The following is a 27,372-nucleotide window of genomic DNA, read 5'->3' as shown; positions in this document are numbered from 1 at the left end:
CTCATCATCTTCTTCAAGCCATTAACTTCAGCACTTGACTTATAAGCAATGGAAAAAAGACAGCTATTAAGCGTGTTGTATTTGGTTACAAAATCACTATAGTAAGACTACTGTATAATTAAGCAGTTAATACAGGTCACTTCTGCACTTATTTTCAATTGTGAACAGTTTTCTCAAAAGTTTACTTTTGGCCTGAAATTATTCATGCTTTCTTTCATCTTGAAAGGCATAATTTTAGAAAGTGTGAAGTACATCAATTTGGCCATGTTTGAGCTACACTATTATGGACCACTCATTCCATGTGTCCATCCCATTAACAAATTTTAAATTTTTTTCCTCTGAGTTGTTTTCAAAATTCCAACTTGGCACCGAAGATTTTAAATTAACATACAAAGTGTACATCATTCTAAAGTTAAAGAAAATAACTTGTTGTGTAAGGAGCATTTCTTCAGATGTGTAATCATTCTATCAGAAATATACAAAAGGAGAAGAAAGAAGCACACCTTGATAGAATACTAAGCACTGCAGAAATGCACCTTTTCCCACTGAGATGTTAAATTAACAAATATGCTACGGAGCCAAACAAGGTGGCCTCTATTCAATTTGGAAGTTGTATTCAGGGAAAGGACACTGCAACAATAACTCTTTCCTTTTAGTTCATCACCAGAAATTCATACAATTTTTAGAAAACAATATTACAGAAGAGATAACAGAGCTGACAAATAAATGCCATAAATTATGGGGACCACAATGTGTTGCAACTTTCGGCCCAAGACCTGGATGCTGAAAGCGTAGGCCAATGGTACAAATGCATCTCCATTTCAACAGCCTCAATCACCAACTCATTGGACAAGCCCCACCAACTCCACTGGCCTTGCCCTCTAAGTTAAGATTTCATCTGTGTGCTTTCACATGACAAGGTGGGACAGCAATGTACTAAAAGATTCATTTCTTTGCCCTTGCTTCTTTTTCCTGGTCCAATAAAGGTCAAGTTTATCAACCTTCTAGGCCCAGTAAAAAAACCCTCCTGTTTAGCCAGACTTATCTGACATGTGAAAAGGGGTCTCTTTATTCCTATTATAAATAACGTCGTGCAGTTAATATATTGTTAATTTTGTGTCTTTTTATGAACACATATCTAGAGACATTGTGATTGCTGCATTTTAAAGATTTAACTGGCACACACCACTTAATTTATTTAAAGAATTGCATCTATTCCTGTTTCACAATTTATGTTTCTTGTTAAACTTATTGTAGTACTAATTTCCTTTTAGGTTTTCTCCTTTTAGAGGAAAGGGCTATTGTGCTTTTTTAAAAAGTTTTGAAATCTTTCACAGCTGGCATCAAGCTATAAACTATTAAGTCACTGATAAAAATTACCTTTAGTTAAATGTAACCTGTCACTTAAATTAGCCTCTGTACCAGATGACTAGAGGCTAGCTAATGTAATGCTGATTATTAAAAAGGGCTCCAGAGGTGACTGGTCAGTTACTGGCCAGTAAGCCTAACTTCAGTATCAGAAAATTGGCTGAAACTACAGTAAAGAATGGAATTATCAGAAACATAGAAGAACAAGAGGAAGAATCAAATTGGTTTTGTAAAGGGAAATCATGCCTCACCAATCTGTTATAATTCTTTGAGGGTGTCAACAAACATGGACAAGGGTGATCCAGTAAATATAATGTACTCAGACTTTCAGAAAACCTTTGACAAGGTCCTACACCAAAGGCTCTGAAGTGAGTCATGGGATAAAAAGGAAGGTCCTCTTATGGATCAGTAACTGGTTAAAAGGTAGGAAACCAAGGACAGGAATAAATGATCAGTTTTCACAATGGAGAGTGGCAAATATCAATGATCCCCAAGAACCTGTACTGGGATCTGAGCTGTTTAATCCATTCATAAATTATCTGGAAACCGGGGGTGAACAGTGAGGTGGCGAAGTTTGAAAATGATACAAAATTACTCAAGACAGTTAAGTCCACAGCTGAATGCGAAGAATTACAAAGGGATCCCACTAAACTGGGTGACAGGACAACAAAATCGCAGATGAAATTCAACTTGATAAATGCAAAGTAATTCACACGGGAACACACAATCCCAACTATACATACAAAATGATGGGTTCAAAATTAGCTGTTCCCACTCAAGAAAGTTCTTGGAATCGTCGTAAACAGTTGTCTAAAAACAATTTCTCAATGTGCAGTGAAAGTCAAAAAAGCTAACAGAATGTTAGGAATAGGACAGATAATAAGACAAAAAAAATATAATGCCACTCTGTCAATGCCTGGTACGCCCACATCTTGAATACTGCATGCAGTTATGAAAAGGTACAGAGAAGGGTAACCAAAATGATTAGGGCTATGGAACAGCTTCCATATGAAGAGAGATTGAAGAGACTGGGACTGTTCCACTTAGAGACAACTAAGAGGCAATATAATAGAGGTCTCATCATGAATGGTGTGGAGAATGTGAAAAAGGAAGTGTTATTTACCCCTTCACATAACAAGAACCAGGGGTCACCCAATGAAAAAGAGATTTAAACATAGATAAGGAAATATTTCTTCATACAACATGCAGTCAACCTGTGGAACTCATTACCAGGGGATGTTCTGAAGGCCAAAAGTAAAACTGGGTTCAAAAAGAATTAAGTTCATGGAGGGTAAGTCCAATAATGGCTATTAGCCAAGCTAGCCAGTGATGCAACCCTATGCTCTGGATGTCCCTAAGACGCTGACTGCCAGAAACTGGGACCGGATAACACGGAATGGATCACTCAATAATTGCCCCAGTTCTACTCATTCCCTGTGGGGCACCTGGAATTGGCCACTGTTGGAACACAGGATACTAGGCTAGATGGACCTTTGGTTTAACCCATTATGCTCATTCTTATGTTATGTTCTTAATAGATAGTGCTATTTTCAGATATCAAATTCCTCACTGGAATGATTTCCTCATAAAGAAGGTATGTCCTTCGTTAGCTGCCTATTAATTTGTTTACTTTATGTTCTGTCCACATCAGCTTTAGAAATTTATACATTAGCTACTCTTAATTTAATATTGAAATATTAAACACTTTTATAAGACGGTAATGTTAATAGTTGCTATTAAAACAGCAACAAGACCCTGACACCAAACACATTCTGTGCTCCTTTATACCTAGGCAATCCCACCAAGACCCGTGAGGTTGTATAGGTATAAGGGTAGGATTAATAAAAATTAAGCAATGTTGAACTTGTTGTGGTAACAAAATTATAGTGAAGAAAGATGAAATTTCCATTTTACTTTTTTAAATCCAGGACAAAATAAAGTATTTTGTCAACTTTAATTTTTCCTCTATTAATGGAAATTGCAAGCAAATATATATATGAACGCCAGATTAAGTACCAAATTTTTATCTTAAAACAGTCAAGAAATTAAGAATTAAGGTTGCCACTTTGTGCATGAGAATAGGGTCTTTCATTACATGATTAGACAACAAAGTGACAATACTTGACATGCAGTATTTAGCATCTGAACAGCACTTTTGTTGCAAATGCATATTAATACAAAATGTTGTGTGTTAAGCTACTGTATAATTTACATACTGAAAGACTATTATGAAGGGATACTTTCAACCCAAAGTTGACAGGAAACAATAAAAGCTACCCTGAAGTATTTGCAGCACTACAAACCTGGAAATAAAACTGATTCTAATTAGTATTCACTGTCTAACCTGTGAGCAATGCAAAAGGTAAAAACGTAACTACAGAAAAGTTAATTGGATTCATAGAATCACAGAATATCAGAGTTGGAAGGGACCCCAGGAGATCATCTAGTTCAACCCCCTGCTCAAAGCAGGACTGATCCCCAATGAAATCATCCCAGCCAGGGCTTTGTCAAGCCTGACCTTAAAAACTTCTAAGGAAGGAGATTCCACCATCTCCCTAGGTAACACATTCCAGCGTTTCACCACACTCCTAGTGAAAAAGTTTTTCCTAATATCCAACCTGAATCTCCCCCACTGCAACTTGAGACCATTACTCCTTGTTCTGTCATCAGCTACCACTGAGAACAGTCTAGAGCCATCCTCTTTGGAACCCCCTTTCAGGTAGTTGAAAGCAGCTATCAAATCCCCCTTCATTCTTCTCTTCCGTAGACTAAAAATCCCCAGTTCCCTCAGCCTCTCCTCATAACTCATGCGTTCCAGTCCCCTAATCATTTTTGTTGCCCTCCGCTGGACTCTTTCCAATTTTTCCACATCCTTCTTGTAGTGTGGGGCCCAAAACTGGACACAGTACTCCAGATGAGGCCTCACCAGTGTCGAATAGAGGGGAACGATCACGTCCCTCGATCTGCTGGCAATGCCCCTACTTATACAGCCCAAAATGCCATTGGCCTTCTTGGCAACAAGGGTACACTGTTGACTCATATCCAGCTTCTCGTCCACTGTCACCCTTAGGTCCTTTTCTGCAGAACTGCTGCCGAGCCATTCGGTCCCTAATCTGTAGCGGTGCATGGGATTCTTCCGTCCTAAGTGCAGGACTCTGCACTTGTCCTTGTTGAACCTCATCAGATTTCTTTTGGCCCAATCCTCTAATTTGTTTAGGGCCCTCTGTATCCTATCCCTACCCTCCAGCGTATATACCACTCCTCCCAGTTTAGTGTCATCCGCAAACTTGCTGAGGGTGCAGTCCACACCATCCTCCAGATCATTTATGAAGATATTGAACAAAACCGGCCCCAGGACCGACCCTTGGGGCACTCCACTTGATACCGGCTGCCAACTAGACATGGAGCCATTGATCACTACCCGTTGAGCCCGACGATCTAGCCAGCTTTCTATCCACCTTATAGTCCATTCATCCAGCCCATAGTTCTTTAACTTGCTGGCAAGAATACTGTGGGAGACAGTGTCAAAAGCTTTGCTAAAGTCAAGGAACAACACGTCCACTGCTTTCCCTTCATCCACACAACCAGTTATCTCGTCATAGAAGGCAATTAGATTAGTCAGGCATGACTTGCCCTTGGTGAATCCATGCTGACTGTTCCTGATCACTTTCCTCTCCTTGAAGTGCTTCAGAATTGATTCCTTGAGGACCTGCTCCATGATTTTTCCAGACACTGAGGTGAGGCTGACTGGCCTGTAGTTCCTAGGATCCTCCTCCTTCCCTTTTTTAAAGATGGGCACTACATTAGCCTTTTTCCAGTCGTCCGGGACTTCCCCGGATCGCCATGAGTTTTCAAAGATAATGGCCAATGGCTCTGCAATCACATCCGCCAACTCCTTTAGCACTCTCGGATGCAGTGCATCCAGTCCCATGGACTTGTGCACGTCCAACTTTTCTAAACAGTCCCAAACCACTTCTTTCTCCACAGAGGGCTGGTCACCTCCTCCCCATGCTGTGCTGCCCAGTGCAGCAGTCTGGGAACTGACCTTGTTCATGAAGACAGAGGCAAAAAAAAGCATTGAGTACATTAGCTTTTTCCACATCCTCTGTGACTAGGTTGCCTCCCTCATTCAGTAAGGGGCCCACACTTTCCTTGACTTTCTTCTTGTTGCTAACATACCTGAAGAAACCCTTCTTGTTACTCTTAACATCTCTTGCTAGCTGCAACTCCAGGTGTGATTTGGCCTTCCTGATTTCACACCTGCATGTCCGAGCAATATTTTTATACTCATCCCTGGTCATTTGTCCATTTTTATATTTAAGAGTAGCAAGGATTTCACTGTTAAGCCAAGCTGGTCGCCTGCCATATTTACTATTCTTTCTACACATCGGGATGGTTTGTCCCTGTAACCTCAATAAGGATTCTTTAAAATATAGCCAGCTCTCCTGGACTCCTTTCCCCCTCATGTTATTCTCCCAGGGGATCCTGCCCATCAGTTCCCTGAGGGAGTCAAAGTCTCCTTTTCTGAAGTCCAGGATTCGTATTCTGCTGCTCTCCTTTCTTCCTTGTGTCAGGATCCTGAACTCGACCATCTCATGGTCACTGCCTCCCAGGTTCCCATCCACTTTTGCTTCCCCTACTAATTCTTCCTGGTTTGTGAGCAGCAGGTCAAGAAGATAAATCAAAATCATTTATAAGAGTGAGGTGTTAGTAACGTAAACAAGAAACATATATGCGGTCACAATGATTTTTAAAGTTGAAAATATTGTTTTAAAGCCCATATAGATGAGGTCAAGGTTACCATGAGAACTATTCTTCAATACATAACTTTAGTGCAATTAATCTCAGATTTAATAAAGCACGAATGCAATTTGCATATATAATTAAATATATTGCATATATTAATAGGCATGTCAGTTAAAGTATATCAAGACGCACCACATTTTTGAAATAGTGCTTACCTAAAGAGTATTCATATTTTAACTCTAGCAGCACATAAATTTACCACCACAAACCACTGATCTTTCCTTTGTATGCAACATGCAAGTATGCAATACATGAAATTAAGTCAGAAAAATGTTACTCCCCATCTGGAGTGAAACCACAAGCTCTGAGTACCTGCAGATAAAAATTTGGGAAGCAGAGGACAAAACATTAAAAACAAAATATCAACCCTTCTCAGTCCAACAAGAGAAATCAAAACATGCCAGATAAAGCAGTGTAAAATAAATTCACTAAGCAAAACCTATGAAGGTGAGGAGAAGTGGTTATACTCACCACACACAAACTCATCTGGGCTAACAGCAAAGATACTTCTGCCTTTTAGCAGCTGAGGGTGGGCACAATTGGCATTCACAAACCTCTGAAAGTTGTTTTCCGATACCCACTGTGGTAGCCATTTTAGCTGGCAGTCACACAAAAGACTTGATGTATTTAAGTGCCTAAGGAAAACAATTACATTAAATGTTTTCTATACAAAATGCAGATCCACCCAAACAGTACAAGTCAATAGGGTTTTTGTAAAACTTAATTTTAAACACAAATGATTTAGTATAAAAGAAACTAATGTCACCCAATTCTCACATGACACCATTACTGGACTTCAGGTCTACAAAGCAAACATTTTCATTCTTATTCTGTTCTTTGAAAAGTCACATTTGTGACTCTTTACAATTGCATGTCCCCATCTTGAGTCAGGACAAGGACAGTTACATAAAGGGGCAGGGCAGTGATGTAAAGAGGGCACCTGAGAGAACACTCAGAAGAGAGGAGTTCCAAAACCTACATAATTCAAAAACCCTCAGAAAAAAAAAACTTCCGGGGGGGAAGCTCAGCCCAACTACAAGTTGTATCCCAACTGAGGTCTGTTGGGGTACAGCTATCTAAAGAACTGTACAAGAACTGACAAAAGAAGGAGCATGAGTAAGGTAACAGTGGTATTTATGTGAGTAGTGGGTATACACCAATCCCTATGTTGAGATATGAACAGCAGAAATACTCATCCCCATGGCCTCAAGAAACCCACTGCCAAGATGAAGACCAAAAGATCCACTTTATAGTATCTTCTGATACTATGTATTATGAGACAACAAGTAAAATCCTGCCCCTGGGAATTTTGCCCCAACTTCATTAGGCCTGGATTTTCACCTCAGAATCCTGGCTTTCAACCAAGTCTCCTGCCCTCTTTGCCTAAGATGTTGCTGGAGATCTTGTACTCTAAGTCTTAACATTTGCTGGAGCTTAAACACCCAGTTTTGTAAGCATTTGAACTGCAAAGGCATCCAATTGCCGATAGTACATTACAAAAGTTTGTTTAATCTCAGATCAAGGTCAGAAACAGCACTAAAAACTCACAGCTTCACATCAGTTCAAATAGCTAGAACCATAAATACTCAATTTATGTAATCTTTTCTCCACAGGATTAGTGCTAAAATACAGATCTCAAAACAATTGGAGTGATGGAAATTACAGTTCATCTTAGAAAGGAACTAGGAAGATATTTGAAGGACCACAAATGCAGACTTAGTCCTCCATTGATAGTACTACCAAACCTAGGAGAATGGTAACATTCAAAAAGAAGAAATGGAAAGAAACCAAACTAATAGTTTCAAAAGAACATTCTGTGAGTGAATATAGACCAACTTAAACTTCCACTAAAAATCTGAACTTTTCCTACTTGGAAGAGTTAATTCGAGACCTCTTACAAATCTGGAGCAAAAATAGCGAGAAATCAAACTTCTCCCTGAGGACTACTCATAAGTATTTGGATCTAGATAGAGCTAATGATAAAAGTCTTAAAAGTTACCTTGTTGGAGGAAAGACAGTAGTAATTTGTGCGTGTCCAGGGGGATAAATATATGTACTTGTAGTGAAACACCCATTTATTAGTATAGAAATTCTGTGCTAACTACTTTCCAGAAGAAAAAAGGAGGATGTTACCAGCTCTGAACATTCCCTTTTCAAATCAAGTTTTTCCACACAAGTGCTCTGTGCTCAAAACCTAGAAATGCCAAATCATCAGGCAGAACTGGATCCAGAAGAAACAGGTCTTTTTTAATGAAGAGTGGTCTTGTTGCTATTTTTAGGATGGAAGAAAACCATGGCCTTCTTGACCACCATGATGCAGCGAACATCAGTAATACCCTCACCATGCTAACCTTCTCTAGGGTCCTTTGAATGGGTGAAATTGCTGGGAATGCATATTACAAGGAGTTAATTCAGCCAATTTTGGGAAAGCATGTCCTATCATCTGCCCAGTTATTTACCAGCCATGAGAGATACACACTTGAGAACTCTGGGGAGCGGGCATGGGAGACATCAGAAAAAGCTCTATAAACAGAGGGAATGTCCACATCCCTGTAGGGCTCAGAACTTCCCTGAGCATGATGTAATTAAGCATCTTATTTCCCTTGGTGGATGCTACTGTCTGAAGGTTGCTGACTGCTTTCTCTCTGAGGCCTGAACACTGGGAAATGTTGTCAGGTATTGGGAAGGAAGAAGAGGGACAGCCTCTAAGCGGTTCTGCGTCTGACCCAGAATAGCAATCTTGAGCCACAACGGAACACACATTTGTTCCCCAGCAAAGTTTCAGGTAGTTTCTCCTCACAGAAAGAGCAGCTTCTCTTTTTGACTTATCCGGTTTTGTCGTGTTGCACAATCTTGTTTCCAGAGACTAGACTGGGCAGGGCTGAGACAAGAAAAGTTAGAGAAGGAATGAGACAGGAGCACCGGAGACAAGAGATTAGCTGTGACTCAAGGAAAGAAAACAAAGGTCTTTTCTGCTTCAGCAAGAGTTAGCTGTAACAGCTGTTGCACTAAGCTCAACAGAGAAAGAGCTTTTACAGCATTCCCTCAGAAAAGCCCTCTTATGACTTTACTTTCAACTGCTCCTCTGCTGATTCAGGACAGAGGGAGCCAATACGGATCTGCAGATGGCTCTTTGCTAAAGAATTATGACATGGCATTTTACTGGTCCAGTAAGTGGCAGTTCAGTGATACCAGTACTCACTTTACAGTACATTAATAAGTCTTTCTTATCTCATGTATTAGGGATCAACCAATTTAAACTCAGGGCTCTAGGTACCAAATGGAATAGAAAATGAACACCTGCTGCCTGATGCTACCTAGCTTATATGCAGCTCCTACAGAGAAAATCTACTGATGCACCATTTGTTACATGACTTTAGAATTGTTGCAGTGCGAGATTAATATTGAATCTGTCGGTATCTTTTATGGCTTACATATTTTCTAATATGGAGATTTTGGAGGCAAGAACTTACAATTCTTCAAGTTTCTTCATTTGCGAAAATGCATTTCCTTGCACTGACATGATCGCATTGTTACTTAGATCCCTGGGGGAGGGAAAAAAATTCAGAAAAAAAAATCCATTTTATTAGCTCAAATAAAGGTTAAAATAAAGATTCAAGCTATACTTCTCTATATTATCAGTACAGAATGGAGCTATCAGCTCAGTAAACAAAAGAACAAAGACAAGTTTCTATAGTATCCTGATGTTCACTTAAAAATATAGCACTTGGAGCAGAATTCCTAGACAAAAAGTTCTTGTTAAGACGTACCACACTACTGATGAACAAGGTAAATCTGCTTCATTCAGATAGTCATGAGGTAAGCTTGGTAGTTTTATATTTGTTTTGGTTAATCTTGATATTTGCTTTGGTCACTGCTGGGTTAAATATGAATTTCAGCTACTTACAGGTGTTCAAGTGCATCCAAACCAGAAAATGCTTTCTTTGTAATGGACCTAATCCTGTTTCCTTGGAGTATCCTGGAAATATAAATACTTAATTGAAAACAGATGCAGTAAAATGGGGGCATTTTTTGGAACTATGAAGAAAATCTTATACAATTGCTTTTTTAGGCACTTATTACTAAACTGTGACTAACATTCTCCATTCTGCCTTTCTTGCTGCAACAAAATACCTCATCTCTAAAAAAATACCCATTTATTCTGCTTCAGTAACTATGTAGATCATGATATGATTTTCAAAGATGTTTAATGTGTACAGTTCAGTAACGTGGAATTTTGTTTTTTAAAATCTATAAATTTAAGCATCTTTTCATTCCATAGCTGTATATTTGGAATGACATCTTTGCATTATAGCAGAGCCATTGCCACTAGATGCTGGATTACTTTATCAAAGACTTCCCTTAGGCACTGTGCTTTTGTAATCTTTGAAAACACACCTCCCTTCATTTCCTATTATGAGCAATACTAATTCTGTGTGAAAGGTTTCTAAGCAGCAACTGCACGAATCTCCATATTGATAACATTCAAGAAGGATCATAGTCTTCAGATTTTGTTTGACTAAAGAGCTGGTGTTTTGTTTTCTAGAAAAGAAGGCTTCAATGAAGAGCAGAACAGTAAGGAAGTCACAAATTTAAGAGACTAATAAAATTGCCAAGGTTGGGCTCCCCCACAGTATATATTATCTGAGCTCAGGCCAATATATATATTTTTAAGTAACTAAGAAAATCCAAAATCAGGTCAGTCATACTTACAGCATTCTAAGTTTGTCAAGTCCAGAGAATGCACCATTCATATCTTCAATAGTCCATGAGATTTCATTGTTCTTCAGATCCCTGGTTGAAGAGATCAGACCCAATCACAAAAGGAAAATTCCCCCCCAAAACAAGGTATATATTTCTTCAGTAGTACATGGTATTTAAAGCAATTTCTAGAATGGTCTGTTTAAGGAACATTGTGCAATATTAATATCAATTTTAAAAGATGCTTGATCCAATTTGTTTCTTTTTCTAGAATGTCTGAAGTTCAAGGGCCTGACCTTTTTCACCACTACTTTAAAAGATGACAAGAATCAGTTTATTTAAAAGAAATTCAAGATCATCCAAATATCAGAAGGGAAAAAGGAAAGTGGGGATGGTAAGAAATGAGGGGGCCAACAGTTGTCATATCAAAATAAAACCACACCTAAAGACAAAAGCTTTAAAGAGTCAGTTAAATATGACAACAGATGGATGTCAAAGGGAACAAGTTTTACACCCTTGGGCCATCACAGCAAAGATGTGCGACCAGATCTGTGAAAGAGGAGTGGTGTCTGAGCAGAGAATCAGGATTCTGTAGGATAGGATTTTAGAAAAAAATCTCAGAACCATGTCACAGGAGGAGAATACACAGAAAGTCTGAATCCTAGAAGTAAAATTTTAATGTACGCTTTCCCAGCCCTTGGAATAAGCTCTAACTTACTGTTCTGGCCATTGGAAATGTCAGTAATATACTGAGGCTGAACATCCTCCAGAGTATTACCATTTTAATTCATTCACACACTTCTCACCTCTCCCCCCATTCACAAATTTAGTAAAACAGCATTATTTCTAGACAGTATTCAGACAAATGCTAAAGGATGACAACTAAATAACCCAAAGCCTTGATAATCATCAACCCCTAGTCTTTAATGACCCTCTGAATATATCTATGTCTGGGCTTAGGCTTCTACCCTCATGACATCTACCAAGAGGGAAACTCTTATTTAATTAGGAGGAACCTATAATCATGGTGCCTAAGCTGTCAGTGCTGTTTTAGCCTTTCTGCCACTCCCTCTTAGCTCCACTGGGATTTGCAAGAGTCTCTGGGGCATGGCAGGTTAATGTTTTAGATACAAATTATGACATTTAGCACTTAGGGTATTCATCTCATTAGATTTAAAGGCAACTTTTTAAAAAGGACCGACACAGGACAGAGGGTGGTCAGATTGCAAAGTCAAGGGACCCAGGAGTTGACAGAACAGCTCCTCACAAATCCTTCCCTTAAAAAGGCATGAGGTTGTGGGGAGGGGACAGGGACTGGGAGCCATGTTGGCAGATGGACAGTTTTACTGACCTCCACATTCCCCTACAAGCAAGACCTGGAGAGGAATGTTTCTGGGTGCTACAAACTGGATGTGGGGGAGCGAGGAGGATTGAGTCCCCCGCCTCCAGTCTCCAGCCAATTACTAGGGTCATCCATGTGCCTATAGCTCATTTGGGGTGCACATGTACAGCAGGTGCCACGATGCCATGGCTGAAAGCTAGTATTATGCTCCCTGCCATGAGAATAGAAACAGCCATTTATTAGTTTCCTTTTCTGCCTTCAGAGATTCTTTTAAGAAGCTTCCTTATGAAATCACTATGACAAATAGGAAGGTCTGGGAATGTATAAATTTGTACATAACCTGTACTGCAAGAAAAAACAGATACTATTACCCTTGATGAAATCTTACCAAAAAAAGAAACCATACTACTAAGGTCTAGGAAAGATTAGAACTACAAAGTTTGTTTTACACTTCCTTCAAAACAAAAGTAATTCAAGAAAAAAATAAGGGGGGTGGGGGGGAATATTTACGCACCACCTAGGTTTCTGACCTAAAAATAAATTACATCAACTTACAAAGTCTGTAAACTGGAAAGTCCCCGGAAGGCACAATCAGCAATGTAGTTTACTTTGTTGTTCCCAATATACAGTCCAACTAGTAGGCTTAAACCAACGAAGCTTGAATCATCCAATCTTGCGAAGTGATTAAATGTTAAATCTCTGCAAGTTCAAGATGGAAAAATTTGTTTCAATGTTTGAGTATTTATTACTCATTTCTCCCTACCACTTCATTTTTTAAACAAAAAACCTTCTTAGTTGCAGCTATCACAAAGCCTCCTACACAATTTTTGGTTATTATACAACTTGTGTATTATTTCCTGCTATTCACAAATGGATTTCTTTCATTCGAAAATTGCTGTGTCAAAGCCCTAGCACAACTGCCAGGGAGAACTGAAGCTGTCATGGTTGGCTTCAACTTTTCACAACAAAATAGGACTATCTTGCACACAAAAAAAAGCTGTTGTCACTTTGGAAACTTTGTTATGAAAAATTCACAGATCAGTGGTAAGCAGCTCATGCTTTGGCATGTACCCTGCTCTCAGAACTGGAATAGAATAAAAGCTACTCACAGCTTGCTGAGTTTCTGGCAAAATTCCCAGGCATCGGGGCTGATCCTGCTGATGGCGTTTTGGCTGAGATGGAGCTGCTGCAACATCAGCAAGCCATAAAGCCAGCCTTTGGTAATCTCTGTTAGGTTGTTATGGTCCAGCTGCCTACAAAACACACACAGACAAAATTTAGGGTAAAAAAATAAATGAAGTGCATGCTTCATCATGGATCAGAGATTGATTGTGAGATGTTACTGGCTAGATACCTGGTTTTCATAGAATGAATATATATTAAAAAAAGGCATGCAGAGTTGCGAGAACTGCATTTACATATTATTAATGCTCACTACTTGTCAAACCAAAATATTTTAATTTGAAAATATCTTCAAAATTTGATCAAGCATGTCTATTTATTTTGAATTACACAAATTATGTCTCTTCTGAAAAGACTGAAAGTTTATACTTACAAGACTTCCATGTTGGTTAGACCCCAGAAAGCTCCATCCATGAGTCTATTTACCCCATTTCGTTGCATTTTTAGTGATTTCAAAGCAGTAAGTCCTTGGAAAGTAAGCCCATCTATTTTTTTTATTTTGTTGCGATTCAGCTCCCTGCATCAATAAATTTTACAGTTACAACAGAGTAAGTTTTCCGGGATGCCTGTAACATTTCTTCATCATCAGACTTTAAACACCCACACTACACATGAAACACAGTAAACAAGATAAATGAGACCTTTTTACTGTAACACAGTTAATCTTAATGTATTTCAACTATAGAAGGACATGTGTTTGCTATTACATTGATTTTTAAATTTAAAAGGTCCAAGCTGGTTTAGGAGATAATGAATCACCTTCTGAAGTTTACATTCATTTTTAAGTTCTTGACGTTTAGTTAGTAGCAATTAGAGTGTAATCAGGGGTTTAAATAAAGAAGGATCCTTACAAAGGGACCAAGATTGGTCCTCTGTTTTCTCCATAAAGACTACTGATCTGCCAAGCTGCCTCTCCCTCCCTAGGAGATTTCTGCTTCTACACCCTTCCCACTCAGGGGCACAAAACTCTACACCTCCAACCTAGTTCACTTTTCAAATTTTTAGCTTTTCAGGAACTAAACCACCAAACCTGTAAACCTGCTCTATCACGCACTTCTGCATCAGGGGTTAATGTACAGAAGCCCTAATGGAGCCACACTTAATAGCAGACACTGGTGTTTCCCTGTTCCTCCTCTGCCTAGCTTTGCAAGTCAAGGTGGGCATGATTATGAGATCACGCACAGTCACATAATTCCTTTGCCTCTGCAGTGGTAAGTAAACACACTACCTAAGGTACTAAATCCACCTGTATAAGGATTGGCTTTCCATTCATCCGAATCCCTGCACATCAGAACAGATAATGACGACAGTTTCAGATGGATCTAAAGATCGAGAAGACCATGGAGATCATAAATACACCCTGAATTTTCAAGTCTACCCTCACTTCCATTGAGATCTGATTTAAACTGCTTTTCAATATGTCTGGATGGTATGCAACCACCTTCCTCAACAGTGTATCCTCCTGCCTAGCTGCCTTTATTATTTATTACATACTTTTTCTTAAGAGCTAATCAAATGAAGTTTTGTCCCTTAAAGAGGCATTCTCAATTTGAAATCCAGTCAATTAAGAGTTATTTTGGGTATCACACTACAACTCGCCAAACTCATGTAAGTCCCCCTGCCAATTTTTGTGGTTTCAAAGTCATATTTGCAAACTAAGACAGACGTATAGGAAACCCACACAGCAGAGGAACTCTCTCTATACAAAAAGAAAAGGAGTACTTGTGGCACCTTAGAGACTAACCAATTTATTTGAGCATAAGCTTTCGTGAGCTACAGCTCACTTCATCGGATGCATTCAGTGGAAAATACAGTAAGGAGATTTATATACACACAGAACATGAAAAAATGGGTGGTGTTATACACACTGTAAAGAGAGTGACCACTTAAGATGAGCTATTACCAGCAGGAGAGCGGGGGGGGAGAAAACCTTTTGTAGTGATAATCAAGGTGGGCCATTTCCAGCAGTTTACTCCTGCTGGTAATAGCTCCAATTTCCAGCTATTACTCCTGCTGGTAATAGCTCATCTTAAGTGGTCACTCTCCTTACAGTGTGTATAACACCACCCATTTTTTCATGTTCTGTGTGTATATAAATGTCCTCACTGTATTTTCCACTGAATGCATCCAGTGAAGTGAGCTGTAGCTCACGAAAGCTTATGCTCATATAAATTGGTTAGTCTCTAAGGTGCCACTAGTACTCCTTTTCTTTTTACGAATACAGACTAACACGGCTGCTACTCTGAAATCTCTCTATACAGGAGAAACACCGAAACTCCCTAGACACAAAGTACTATCAAATGCTCAGAGAAAACAAAAAAAGCCTCTTCTCTAATTCCTTTCATTTATAATAGTTTTAGATATTACTTAAAAGGTAAAAAAAAGTTCTGACAGAAGTGTATCATTAGTCAAGATGATGGCGTCTAACTTTAGGGTATTGCTCCCTGTCCTATCATTTTCTGAAAGCAAATGATTTCCCTGCATCTGTTTTTGCCAAGAAAATATGTAGAGGCTGATCTTGTCTCCTAATTATGTATAGTTAGGGCTAGTCTACACTGGCAACGCTAAAGCAGTGCCGCAGCAGCGCTTGAACGTGGCTTGTGTGGTCGCGGCAGAGCGCTGGGAAAGAGCTCTCCCAGCGCTCTAAAAAACCAAAACAAAAACAAAAACACACCACCTCCAGGAAGGGCGCGGCTCCCAGTGCTGGTGCACTGTCTATACGGATGCTTTACAGCACTGAAACTTGCTGCACTAAGGGGGGGGGTGTTTTTTCACAAGCCCTTAGTTCACTTTGTATCTCCTCAGGTGTCTAATTAATGGAGTATTTTGCTGCCCTTGTGTATTTTTCTTTATCAGGCAAATCCAATTTTAGCACAAAGACTATTCCCATCTCACCCATATGTGAGAGTATTTTTTTCACTATAAGGCTGCAGTTACTAGAAGCTGCAGTACAGGTTCTCAGTGTCTGCCTCGCTTCGAGTCTGGTTAAATTAAGGGGTAAAGTTCAAGCACTGCCAGCATTTGCAAGACCTGAAAACAATCAGCCAACTGTAGGTTGCACTTACAGGTGCTGCAGATGGGACAGCTTAAACATCTTTTGAGGGATGGCTGAAATTTTGTTCCTGTTCAGTTTCAATACTTGAAGTGTGCTAGACAAACTGTCAAAGGCACCTGGCTCCAAGGAGGTTATTCGATTACTGTTAATATACCTGTTGAGACAATGTATAGGAGGTTAGATATACAGTTATTTAATGGAATTTTAATACCAAGTAGTATGATATAATTATCATACAGTGCCTATCTCAGGGTAAACACTTAAATTTAACAGATTAATTACTGATCTAACCACAGTCCTCACCAATGGGGAATTGGAGGGCCAAGAGTTATGTTCCATTCTGTAAGAGTTTGCTGCTGTCAGAAAACAGTGAATTGGCAAGTATGTTATCAACATATGCCCCTTAACTATGCTGACTAAATGCAGCTATGGATTAACTGAATTCTCAAATCAATTATACTGTAAAGATTCAAGAAATTAATAAAACTCCAAATGTAATTCAATATAACTAAACCCAATTGAAGATTTTTTTAACTTTATTTTGTAACATTTTTAGGCCTCAGCAAGAGATATTTTGTTAACCAGTTTAGCCTTAGTACTTTGACTTTTTATTTTCTATGAACTAAATGCTCCATTGGAACAGTCTAGCTGGCTATACCAATGATCTATGTTGTGAACAGGTAAAGATGGGACTAAATATTTAAAGTTAGTATCAAGCTGAAAAAAAAATACCGCCTCGGCACAGAGGCAGGATAGGTATGGTCTGCAATGACAACTAAGATAATTTGATGGCATATTCAACATTTTGAAAGCACTTTGGAAAAATTTAAAAATGAAGGTTTGCTTACAGATACTTGAGCTGCAAAGAAGGAAATGATGCAGTTTTCAACTCTGAAATATTATTGTTGCTCAGGTCCAAAGTTTCTAGAGACTGAAATGGTTTCAGATGTTCAGGCAAGATGCTCCCAATCTTGTTACTGGTCCTGCAATTTTAGGATATTAGTCAAAGATTCTGCCATTCTGGTGATAAACATTTGCAAACTATACATCAACCTGGCAAAAACTAGTTCTCCACTCTCCCATAGAGAAATTAACTTTTCGGAGAAGAGATACTATTCAGCAAGTTCTCTTCAGTAAAATGATTAGCTAACATCATATACCAAGTTACAATTCTGCATGTTCTGAAGAAACTTGTTTATCCGTATTTCCTTAATCACACTGCCAAGACAGAAAAAGAATCTACTTGTATTGCAATCTGATTACTTGTGGCACCTTAGAGACTAACCAATTTATTTGAGCATGAGCTTTCGTGAGTTACAGCTCACTTCATCGGATGTAGCTCACGAAAGCTCATGCTCAGATAAATTGGTTAGTCTCTAAGGTGCCACAAGTACTCCTTTTCTTTTTGCGAATACAGACTAACACGGCTGTTACTCTGAAATCTGATTACTGGGATTCATAGGTTTTAAGACCTAAAGGAACCACTGTGATCATCCACACTGTCCTCCACAGTGCAGGCTATATAGAATTTCATCCAGTAATTCCTGCATCATTTCCAAAAGACTTGTGGTTGAACAAGAGCACATCTTTTTTTAAAGCTATACAGTACTGACACTGAGCAATAGGACACTCAGCATTGCACTGAAATCAGGCCAAGGCTTAACGAAGTCACTCCACAATGCTGTTTTAAAATAAGTGTTACAAGAATGTTCATCCACCCAAACGGCCAAAAAGGACAAAGAGCTAGATTAGAAGACAGACTGATCACTGTGCACCACCACTGAGAGAGAGCAGCTATTTTGTACGTGGAGTTGATATCTCAATTCATCTCAAGTAATTAAGAAAGAAACTAGTACATGTAACCCATATAGGAGTGTCTGGGATTTTGTGTGTGGTCATCACAACTAATGGTATTTCCTGTCTCCATGTACATTACAACAGTAACTTTGCAACTGGTTAGAGACATTGGCATCAGAGCCTGTTATAAGAAACAGTTTTTCTTTTATCATAACCATATTTCTGCATTCGTACCTGCCATTCTACCTAACCTTGTTTTTGTATTGGTTTATTCCAGGAAAATCTGAGCAGCAATCCTATACCGCTTCAGTGAGGGACAGCATGCCCAAGAGACATGCATAGAGATCAGAAGCAACAGTACACAGGGTAATACATTCTGGGATATCCACTGTACAGAGCTGGGGAGGTAAAGTGGAGAATGGAGCTGAAATGGTTATAGGAATGTAACCATCTGCCAGCATCTGCTTTTTGCTGGTTAGGTTCCAGTCTACCTCGATCAGATCTAGTTGAAGTAGTTCCTATACCTAGTTTCAGAGTAACAGCCGTGTTAGTCTGTATTCGTAAAAAGAAAAGGAGTACTTGTGGCACCTTAGAGACTAACCAGTTTATTTGAGCATGAGCTTTCGTGAGCTACAGCTCACTTCATCGGATGCATAGCTGTCAAACTGCCAGTTTCCACGATATGCTATGCATCCGATGAAGTGAGCTGTAGCTCACGAAAGCTCATGCTCAAATAAACTGGTTAGTCTCTAAGGTGCCACAAGTACTCCTTTTCTTTTTCCTATACCTAGTTTTAGCAGTGTTCAAAAATTGGGATCTTTTCCCCCCACCATCTAGAGCACGGATCTCAAACTAAAACCACCAGGAGGGCCACATGAGGACTAGTACATTGACCGGAGGGCTGCATCACTGACAACCCCCGCTCCCCACCGCTGCCCCCAATCCACCCCTTCCATGAGGCCCTGTTCCTGCCCATCCCTTCCCCACCCCCATTCCAACCCCTTCCCGAAAGTCCCCATCCCAACTCTGCCCCCTCCCTGCCCCATTCCAACCCCTTCCCCAAATCCCCGCCCCCTCCCCTGAGCACACAGCTCCCTGTTCCTCCCCCCTCCCTGCTGAAAAGCGCTAAGCGCCTGGAGGTAGGCAGAGGAACTGGGATGCAGCGCGCTGGGGGGAAGGGGAGCTTGGCAGCCCACAGGAAATAACTCGGGGGAGCAAGCACAGGGTGGGGGGGCGCAGGGAGCTTGGCGGGCCGCAGCAAATAACTCCGTGGGCCGCATGTTTGAGACCCCTGATTTAGAGATTGCATGTCAAGTGGCTTAAGCTAAGATATGAACAAGTATAAAGTTTCTGAAAATACATTAGCAATACTGGCCTTAAAACAAGTGGTAGGCCACAGATTCTGGGGTGGTTGCTTATGCACATGAGAAGGGGTTACTACTCATTAGGACAGAAAAATCCAGACTCAAACTTAATCAGAAGTAATAGATTAATAGGCCCTCCCATTAAGAGTAAATGATCCTGCAGCCTCTCCAACATTGCTCTCCTGTATCATGTTTCATTCCTCAGGCTGTCTGGTAAAGGTACACTGCATTTTTTTTTTAAACCTCTTAGCTGGAAGTATTTATAATAAATGGTAACAAATTACTTTAATAAAAAACAACAACAACCACAACCATCATGTGTCACTTTCACTGGCCAAATAAGGCTATGATTTAGATAACAGGTCATAGAGCCTTTCATTTATATATTAGTTTGTTTATAAGGTAATTACTAACTAGGTATTAAAACTGCCAATTACTTGAGTGATGAATAAAATTTTCCTTGCAGTAAAAGTGTGCTCCAGCAGAAGCCAGCAATTTCCTGAACTGCACGCCTCCTAAATTGCAGTGTGAAAGTGTTCAGTTATAGACATGGCTTACACAGTGCTGTCTTTGTGTCAGTATTGCTCATAAAACAGAAATTCCTTACAACTGGCAGGATAATAGCCCCTGTATCACAAAGTTCAGTCATTTCTAATAGAACTGAATAAAACCCAAATACTATCTTCAGATTACTGCCTTAACTACCTGGCCCATTACTTGACATAGACCAGCATACAGAAACTCTGTTTGCTTGCTTTTTGGGGTGGGGGTGAGCGGCATGGTAGTGGAGTCACAAAAGGGGGAAAGAAAGCAAACTCATTTGTTCACGAAAATAGGGCTACACGTCAATGTTTTTATTACAACTCTTATGTGGGGTCAAAGACACAGTAATTAAGCCCCCACTGTGCATTATGTTGCCTCTTGACTGTGGAATATACTTTAAGATATATGAATGCTTTACTACTGACTGCCCCCCACTTCTTAATCCAACTCCCTCTTCAAACAAACAAAACCCCACAGTGAATTAAAAACTACCTGAACAAATTACACCAAAGGAATGGGCTTATATCTAGAAAAAATGACTAAGCTAACTTAGTCTGTAGCATAATAAAAGAACATTTTTTAAAATGCTATTTCAAATGGTACTTCAAACCAGTCAGGTTATAGCTATAGATACATAGAGAGATTGAATGACGATAAATGTTGGAGAAATTGTGGTTGAAGATGATTTTATGCATATGTGGTAGACACATCCAGCCATTACTGTGATGAAGTTTGTAACCCCAAGTATCAGATATTTATTACCAAATGATCCTTTGGTAATCCCTCCTGGGGCTTCTTAGCAGGAACAATCATACAAAAGGAAATGAAGAATTAATCTTTCATCTGCTAATAGCTGCTAGGCTGATAGCTCCCCACTGGGGAAAAAAATAGTCCAACTCTAGAGCAATGGTTCCAAAAAATAAATAAATAACTATATATATGGGAGGCATTCTTTATGGAAAAAATGATGTGTCAATTACATACCAAGACAAAAGGACTTAGGTATATTCACCTGCAAAAGAACCCCTGTACACCTGCCCACTTTTTTTAATATTGACATTTTATAGGCATGCCTGGTGTGTGAAATGTGTATGTAATCAGAGATTTCACTCAATTTAAATAAAAAAAAAAATCACTAGAAAAGACATGTAACGGGTAGTGTAAAGTTGCTCATTCTGTAACACGGCAACATCTGTTAAATAGAGATCCAATGATTATACTACTGTATAATGTCTCACTGTTGTAAGGATTACTGTATTGTCTCTGATATTTATCTGTTAAAACTTCTAAAATAAAGATATGGGGTGGCGGAAAGAGACTGACTATCCAGTGCTGGAAGCCTACTGAACCATTCTAATTTGATTTACTCTTTATAATCCTTGTAGCAAATTAAAAATAGTACATTATACCAGACTCCTATCCTTCAAGTTATTTTTGATATTAGTCACAAAGAACATTTTTGAAAACACAAGCCTAGTTAACATCTCAGAGGAGAACCAAACAATATCCTATATCTTGACATAATGAAGTACTAAAAGTACAAGTTTGACATCTTTTGTGCAAAAGATTGCTTCCCAGCAGTCCACTGCAAAGTGCCATGTTACTGCGCTTAGACAAAGTCAGTTGTACATACACTGCCCTGGCTTCACTTACAGATCCTCAACAGAAGACCACAGTAACTAGAGTGTTTCTGGTAACAGCAGAACCAGAACATCAAGTTCCCACAAATGTATACCTGAACCAATCAGATTCAAACTTATTTATGTAGAATGATGTACTGTAAACATAGTATAACTTCCCTGTGCCACAGACTTTTCTTGTGGTGGCTGAAGAAGAGGCAAAGATGCCAGGGCTAATCTACTCGCACACACACCAAAATAACTAGCATTGATGTTTGAACTCATATCTTTTGTTATTTAAGTGCACACACACAGGCTTGCACAAAAAACAACAAAAGGTGAGAATTCAAACTGGATTTAGTTAGATCCATACAAGTTTGTGTGTAGACCAATGCTCAAAATATTAACATTAGTAACAGTTTAGAACGTGCAATGAATTAGTTTTAGGTTAGGATTATAAAAAAATGCACATTTATCCTCTCAGCATTCATGACTTTCACTACACCACTAATGTCCATGAAGTTTATAGCAACCCAATCAATCATGAAGTCAGGGGACATCCCATACAAAACAGCAGCTACAGCATATTCAACATATTGACTTGTACAGTTTCCTTGCCTCTGGGGGAAATAAAAAAATGGGACAGCAACTTCTATATCTGTCTTGTAACGCCATTACAAAAAGTATTTGAAGGATATATTTACAGTGTAGCTGGGAGTTGTGTTTCCCAGGGCAGGTAGATAGACTTGAGCTAGTGTGCTAAAAATAGCACTGTGGGTGTTGAGTCAGTAGCAGCTAAAAGCCCAAGTCCAAGCCCACCTGACACCATTTCCAAGCCTGGGCAGCTAGCCTGAGTCATCTCCAATGCTGCAGTGTCCACACTGCTATTTTTAGCAAGCTAGCTCACACTAAGCAAGTGTGAATCTGTCTACCTGCACTGGGAATCACACCTCTTAACTGCTGTGTGGATATATCCCAAATGTGTTGAAGGAAACCACTGCTTTTTATCCCAAAGACTGTATGTCTAAATACCTACTGATAAATATTTTCAACCTGTATGCCATATATTAAAGAAACACCTGTGGAATTTTGAACTCTTATCTAGGCTACAGACTCCTACTGCATGGAGGCTGACATTTACTACAACAGGGAGAGAATTGGTGTCCTCTTTTTCACACTTGTGCTGAACTCTGTCCAATGTTCCAATATGCAACACATTACTGTTCCCCGTTCCATCAGTAAAGTTCTCCCTAGATCCTGTTCTTGGTCCTTGTCTTTTGCTACACTCCTAGTCAGGCCTTACTTCATGATCCTATTGAGAAGTGTGGAAGATGAGGAGGGGAGGCAGGCAGTGGGAGAAAAAGTGGTTAAAAAAAAAAATCTAGTCACATTCCACTTGGCACACAATCTCCCCTCTTGGTTCCCCCAGCCTCTTCTCCTCTCCACCTTCACTGGTGCCTGCTTCTTTCATTTTGGCTGTTACCCTGTTCCATGGTTGGTTTCTTCCTCCAAGTCTCCGAGTGATGGCTCCCACTATGCTATGAGATCTGGGGCCCATGATATGACAGGGAATAATGGGAGGACAATAAAAAAAGAAAAATTTAAGCTGGAAAAAAAAGCAGGACAATTTCTGTGCAATAAACTCCCAAGTTAAGTGACTGGAGCCTGGTATTTTGTGGCAAATAGAACTGCACAAAATTACAGGAGAGAAAGAGACAATGATCTACGATGTCTTTTCCACTGTTATAGGATTCAACTTAATAAGCACATTAGCTAGGATGTTTCTGCTAAAATTATCAGTAGTGTAATTAACGATGTCATTTAAACTGTCATGTTTCAAAGTTAACACCCTACTGCCATAAATGGGACTGTGCACCTTTCTCACAACTGTGCACCTCACTGCAGCCCGAGACATTTATAGGTGAAACATTCTCTCTTCAGTCATTAAAATATTATGTTTATATCCTGAAGAGACACCCATATCCCAGAGAAGCACCTGCCAAAGTAGAGCCAGAACAGCATTCTGGCTCCCTTCAAGTTAGCTGATAAGTCTACAGGTCTGCTGTCTGGTTCACACACAGTTCACTTCACACTCCTTGAGCCACATTGCTGCTTCCCTTGTGAGGATCTCTTCCAACTTCACATTCTGTGATGTTCTTGACAGGCTTTCAGATCAGACTTCACAGCAGCCCTGGCTCTATGCATTTTTATTATGCCTATATTTGTGGTATCTAGGCACAAAAGTACAAAATTAACATTAAGTCCCCTTCTTTCTCAGGCTAGTCCATTGAATGACCCTGGCTCCTTCTTAGGAAGGAAGGGGCAGAGAGGGTTGTATGTCATGTGAGTGGCCATGAATTTCTGGAAGGGAAAGGTTTACTGATGCCCAAGTCAGGCATGGATGAGGGGAGGAAGGGAAAGGAGCTATGAAATGACACATACCAGGAAAAGTGGCCAAAGAATAAAGGATGAGGGGAAAACAAAACAACCCCCCTATATTTTCACCCTATCAGAGAAAGCAATGCTTTACTACAATTTTAACTTTTCCCTTGCTAAACTATAGTCTGGTGCCACCCTTTCCCCACTCCACTGAACCTGCTTTTGTCAGTCACCACTGACTTAGCACTAAGTAGCAACAGCTCTTCATTTCCCCACACAGTAGATTGCTCCCTTTCACAAACTATCCCCTCTCTGGGCTTCAGACAGTGTGCTTTCCTGGTTCTATGTCCACCTCATCTCCACCTGCTCCTTTAGTGTGTCTTGGGGCTCCTTCTCTTCTCATTCCCTATCAAGGTTTGTTAGGACTGTATCTTCACTTCTCCTTTTAATGCCTTATTCCTGGATGACCACATCTACCATCTCACCCCGACCTTGCCCTACTCCATTTGGGCTCATCTGACACTTCTTCCTAGATACCCCACCATCAAGTAAAATTTAACATGGCAGCAAATGAATTCATCACCTTTCCTCCCTTTTTATCACCACTGAAATTAATATCCTCCCCATTCCTTACACCTGCAGCCTCATTCTAATTTTTATATTCACTTTGTCCTCCAACACAAACACTCACTAAATCCTGACAGTTTTTCCTCTATAATATCTCAGAAATCTATTTGATATTCTCTGTTTGCAAAAGCCTTTGTTTTGGCTCTGTTTATTTTATACCTCAGCTACAAGTTGTCATCTTCCAGACGCGTTTTCCTTCTCCTGCCATTCAATCTATCCAAGTTGCTGCCACAAAAAAGTTTATCTTCCTTGTTTGCCACTCTGATCACACCCAGTTCCTCTTCAAATCTTTTTATTTCTTTTCCCTTGTTCACCACATTGAATTTAAGTGACTGCAAAATCTAGCTCCTGTCTACCTCTTTGCTCACAACTTTTCCCATATCACTCACAGTTCACCACCACTCTCATTCTTGGGATTTTCTCCAAGTCACGCCATGCCCGAAACCCAGTCTGACATGGCTCTACCCTCTTCAAAACAAAGCTCTTCCAGAAAGCCTATGTATCCTAATCCTCTTCTTTCATCCAGCATTCTGGCTTTGAGACAATGCCATTATCTAGCAAACAGAGGAGGTTTAAGACACCAATTTCTACAGAATTTAAGATTTTATTTTAAGTCATTTCTAGAACTCATACTTGTACAGATAACCTTTGGAATGTGAAATGATGCTGCTTCCATCCATGCCTTTGCTACTGCAAGATGGCAAAGAGCTGGGTTCCTGCCAGTTTGTTGCCCTGGATCTCCCTGACACCTATCCCCTCCAGACAATCATCTTTGATGATTTTGTCCTCCTGCTTTAGGCATTTGTTAAGATTCCCTCATTAAGACATAGCCAAAGATGCATCAAATTACCACCCTGATTCAAACTTTGCCCTATACATTGCCCATTACACTACATTTGAGCAAGTGTGGAGGTGGACAAACTATTTTGTATATTTCCTTAATTTAATTTGAGAATAAGATCTTGGAGCATAATGGCCATTGTCTCAAAACAAAATATTTAACTCACACTTTCATCTCTATTTATGAAATGGACATAGAGTAGTAGTATAAGATCATCTTCAAAAATATATCGGAGGTTACTTGGATTAGAGACACAGTTCAGCAAAGCACTTAAGCACACGATTTACTTTAAGCACATGAGAAATCTCACTGAAATTAGTAGGACTACCCAGGCATTTAAGGTTAGGCATGTGCTTAAGTATGCTGTGTTTCAGTGAATCAGGACTGGATGAGACATTGCAAGTTCTAACATCTGAAGGACATTGTTCAGGTATTCCATCTAGGCAATCAGTAACACAAATACCTTGAAATTATGTGAACTTTTGATTGTTGATTGCCTTATGATTTTTAACGTGGAAGCAAGGATGAGAATAGCTAGCTAGTAAACCATCCAGTAATCCTCTAGAGAAGCCATTTTTCATTCTTTCCAGTAATGGGACCTGGCCCTTAAAAATTCATTTTAGCCAGAAGAATTAAACCGACTAACACTGATCAACGTATGCACTTTTAGCTATACATCAGGCAACTTGGTTAACCGATTTAAACAAAAAACTTCTTACAGATAAGAAACAGCTTTTTTTCTCCATTTTTAAGAGTTAAAAGGCTCGCTAGAGGATAAATACCTTTTTAGGTTAGATGGCTAGGTTAGTAGCATCAGAGGCCCCAAGCACTCTAAAACCCCCATATAACTTTGTTATACTTTTGTCCACTGACATATTTAAAATACCAAAGAATGTGGCAAAATTCAGATTGCCAAAACAGTTAGGTCCTATCTACATCATATAGTGGAGCAATTGCTTTAAACATCACAAGAAACAATCATGTTGTAACTGGTTCCCTTGTCACCTGAATGTGTAATCCAAAAACGATTGGAGTACCCTGCCCACTGATGAGACTCTGGTGATTGCCATTGATTCTGACTTTAGCTATGAGGCAAGATAGCAGAAAAACGTCTAACATGCACAAAGATCAACCTTGGCTCCTCCTAGTCAAAGCTTAGTTTCCATGCTGATGGCAACTTATTTTTAAATTTCACAAAAAGTCACTCACCGGGCCTGATAAAGACTGAAACCTAAAAATGCCCTGAAAGTACACAGGCTGGATAAGCAATGAGAGAAAAAACACATTTATAGAACTCATTATTTTGATTCATCACAGCTTTCTAGGATTTCTCTCTCTCTGAATATATATTTATAAAGCTGAGCAACAGACCGTATTTGTAAAAAAAAATCATTGAGTGCTGCAAAATTTTTGATTGCAATCAAAATAGAATCATTTTTACATTTTTCCAACAGAGCAATTGATTTTAGCTTTTAGGGTAACGTCACCATTACTAACAATTGCCCTATTAAACACAAAAGATTAATAATTAGAAGAATTTTAGAGCAGCTGACAAGAAAATACAACTTTCGACTTGATCTGGGCCAAGAAAGTTTTGTCAACCAACTTTAAATTTAAACCTTCTATCTCTCTCTGTGATCACTGTTGGTTGGGACTAAAAATAATAACATGCACACAGTCGTACAAATTAGCAAAAGTTATTTTCCCAAAAGTACATAATACGCATAAAAATAAAATGTTTGTATTTA

General features: G+C 39.4%; 1 protein-coding gene across 1 annotated transcript in view; it reads right to left on the bottom strand.

Moving 5' to 3' along the window:
* LRIG3 (leucine rich repeats and immunoglobulin like domains 3) overlaps positions 1–27,372 on the bottom strand; it is a 52,453-nt gene that overhangs the window by 9,447 nt on the left and 15,634 nt on the right. The window contains exons 4-12 of the mRNA XM_037887666.2: positions 17,303–17,437; positions 16,465–16,608; positions 13,773–13,916; positions 13,327–13,470; positions 12,773–12,916; positions 10,888–10,968; positions 10,082–10,153; positions 9,648–9,719; positions 6,646–6,809 (exon numbers count right to left, since the gene is read on the bottom strand). Coding sequence (XP_037743594.1) covers positions 6,646–6,809; positions 9,648–9,719; positions 10,082–10,153; positions 10,888–10,968; positions 12,773–12,916; positions 13,327–13,470; positions 13,773–13,916; positions 16,465–16,608; positions 17,303–17,437 — 1,100 coding nt within the window. The remainder of the gene's footprint in view (positions 1–6,645; positions 6,810–9,647; positions 9,720–10,081; positions 10,154–10,887; positions 10,969–12,772; positions 12,917–13,326; positions 13,471–13,772; positions 13,917–16,464; positions 16,609–17,302; positions 17,438–27,372) is intronic.

Source organism: Chelonia mydas, chromosome 1, assembly GCF_015237465.2.
Source record: "Chelonia mydas isolate rCheMyd1 chromosome 1, rCheMyd1.pri.v2, whole genome shotgun sequence".
Lineage (NCBI taxonomy): Eukaryota > Metazoa > Chordata > Testudines > Cheloniidae > Chelonia > Chelonia mydas.
This window is presented reverse-complemented; position numbering and strand designations above follow the sequence as displayed.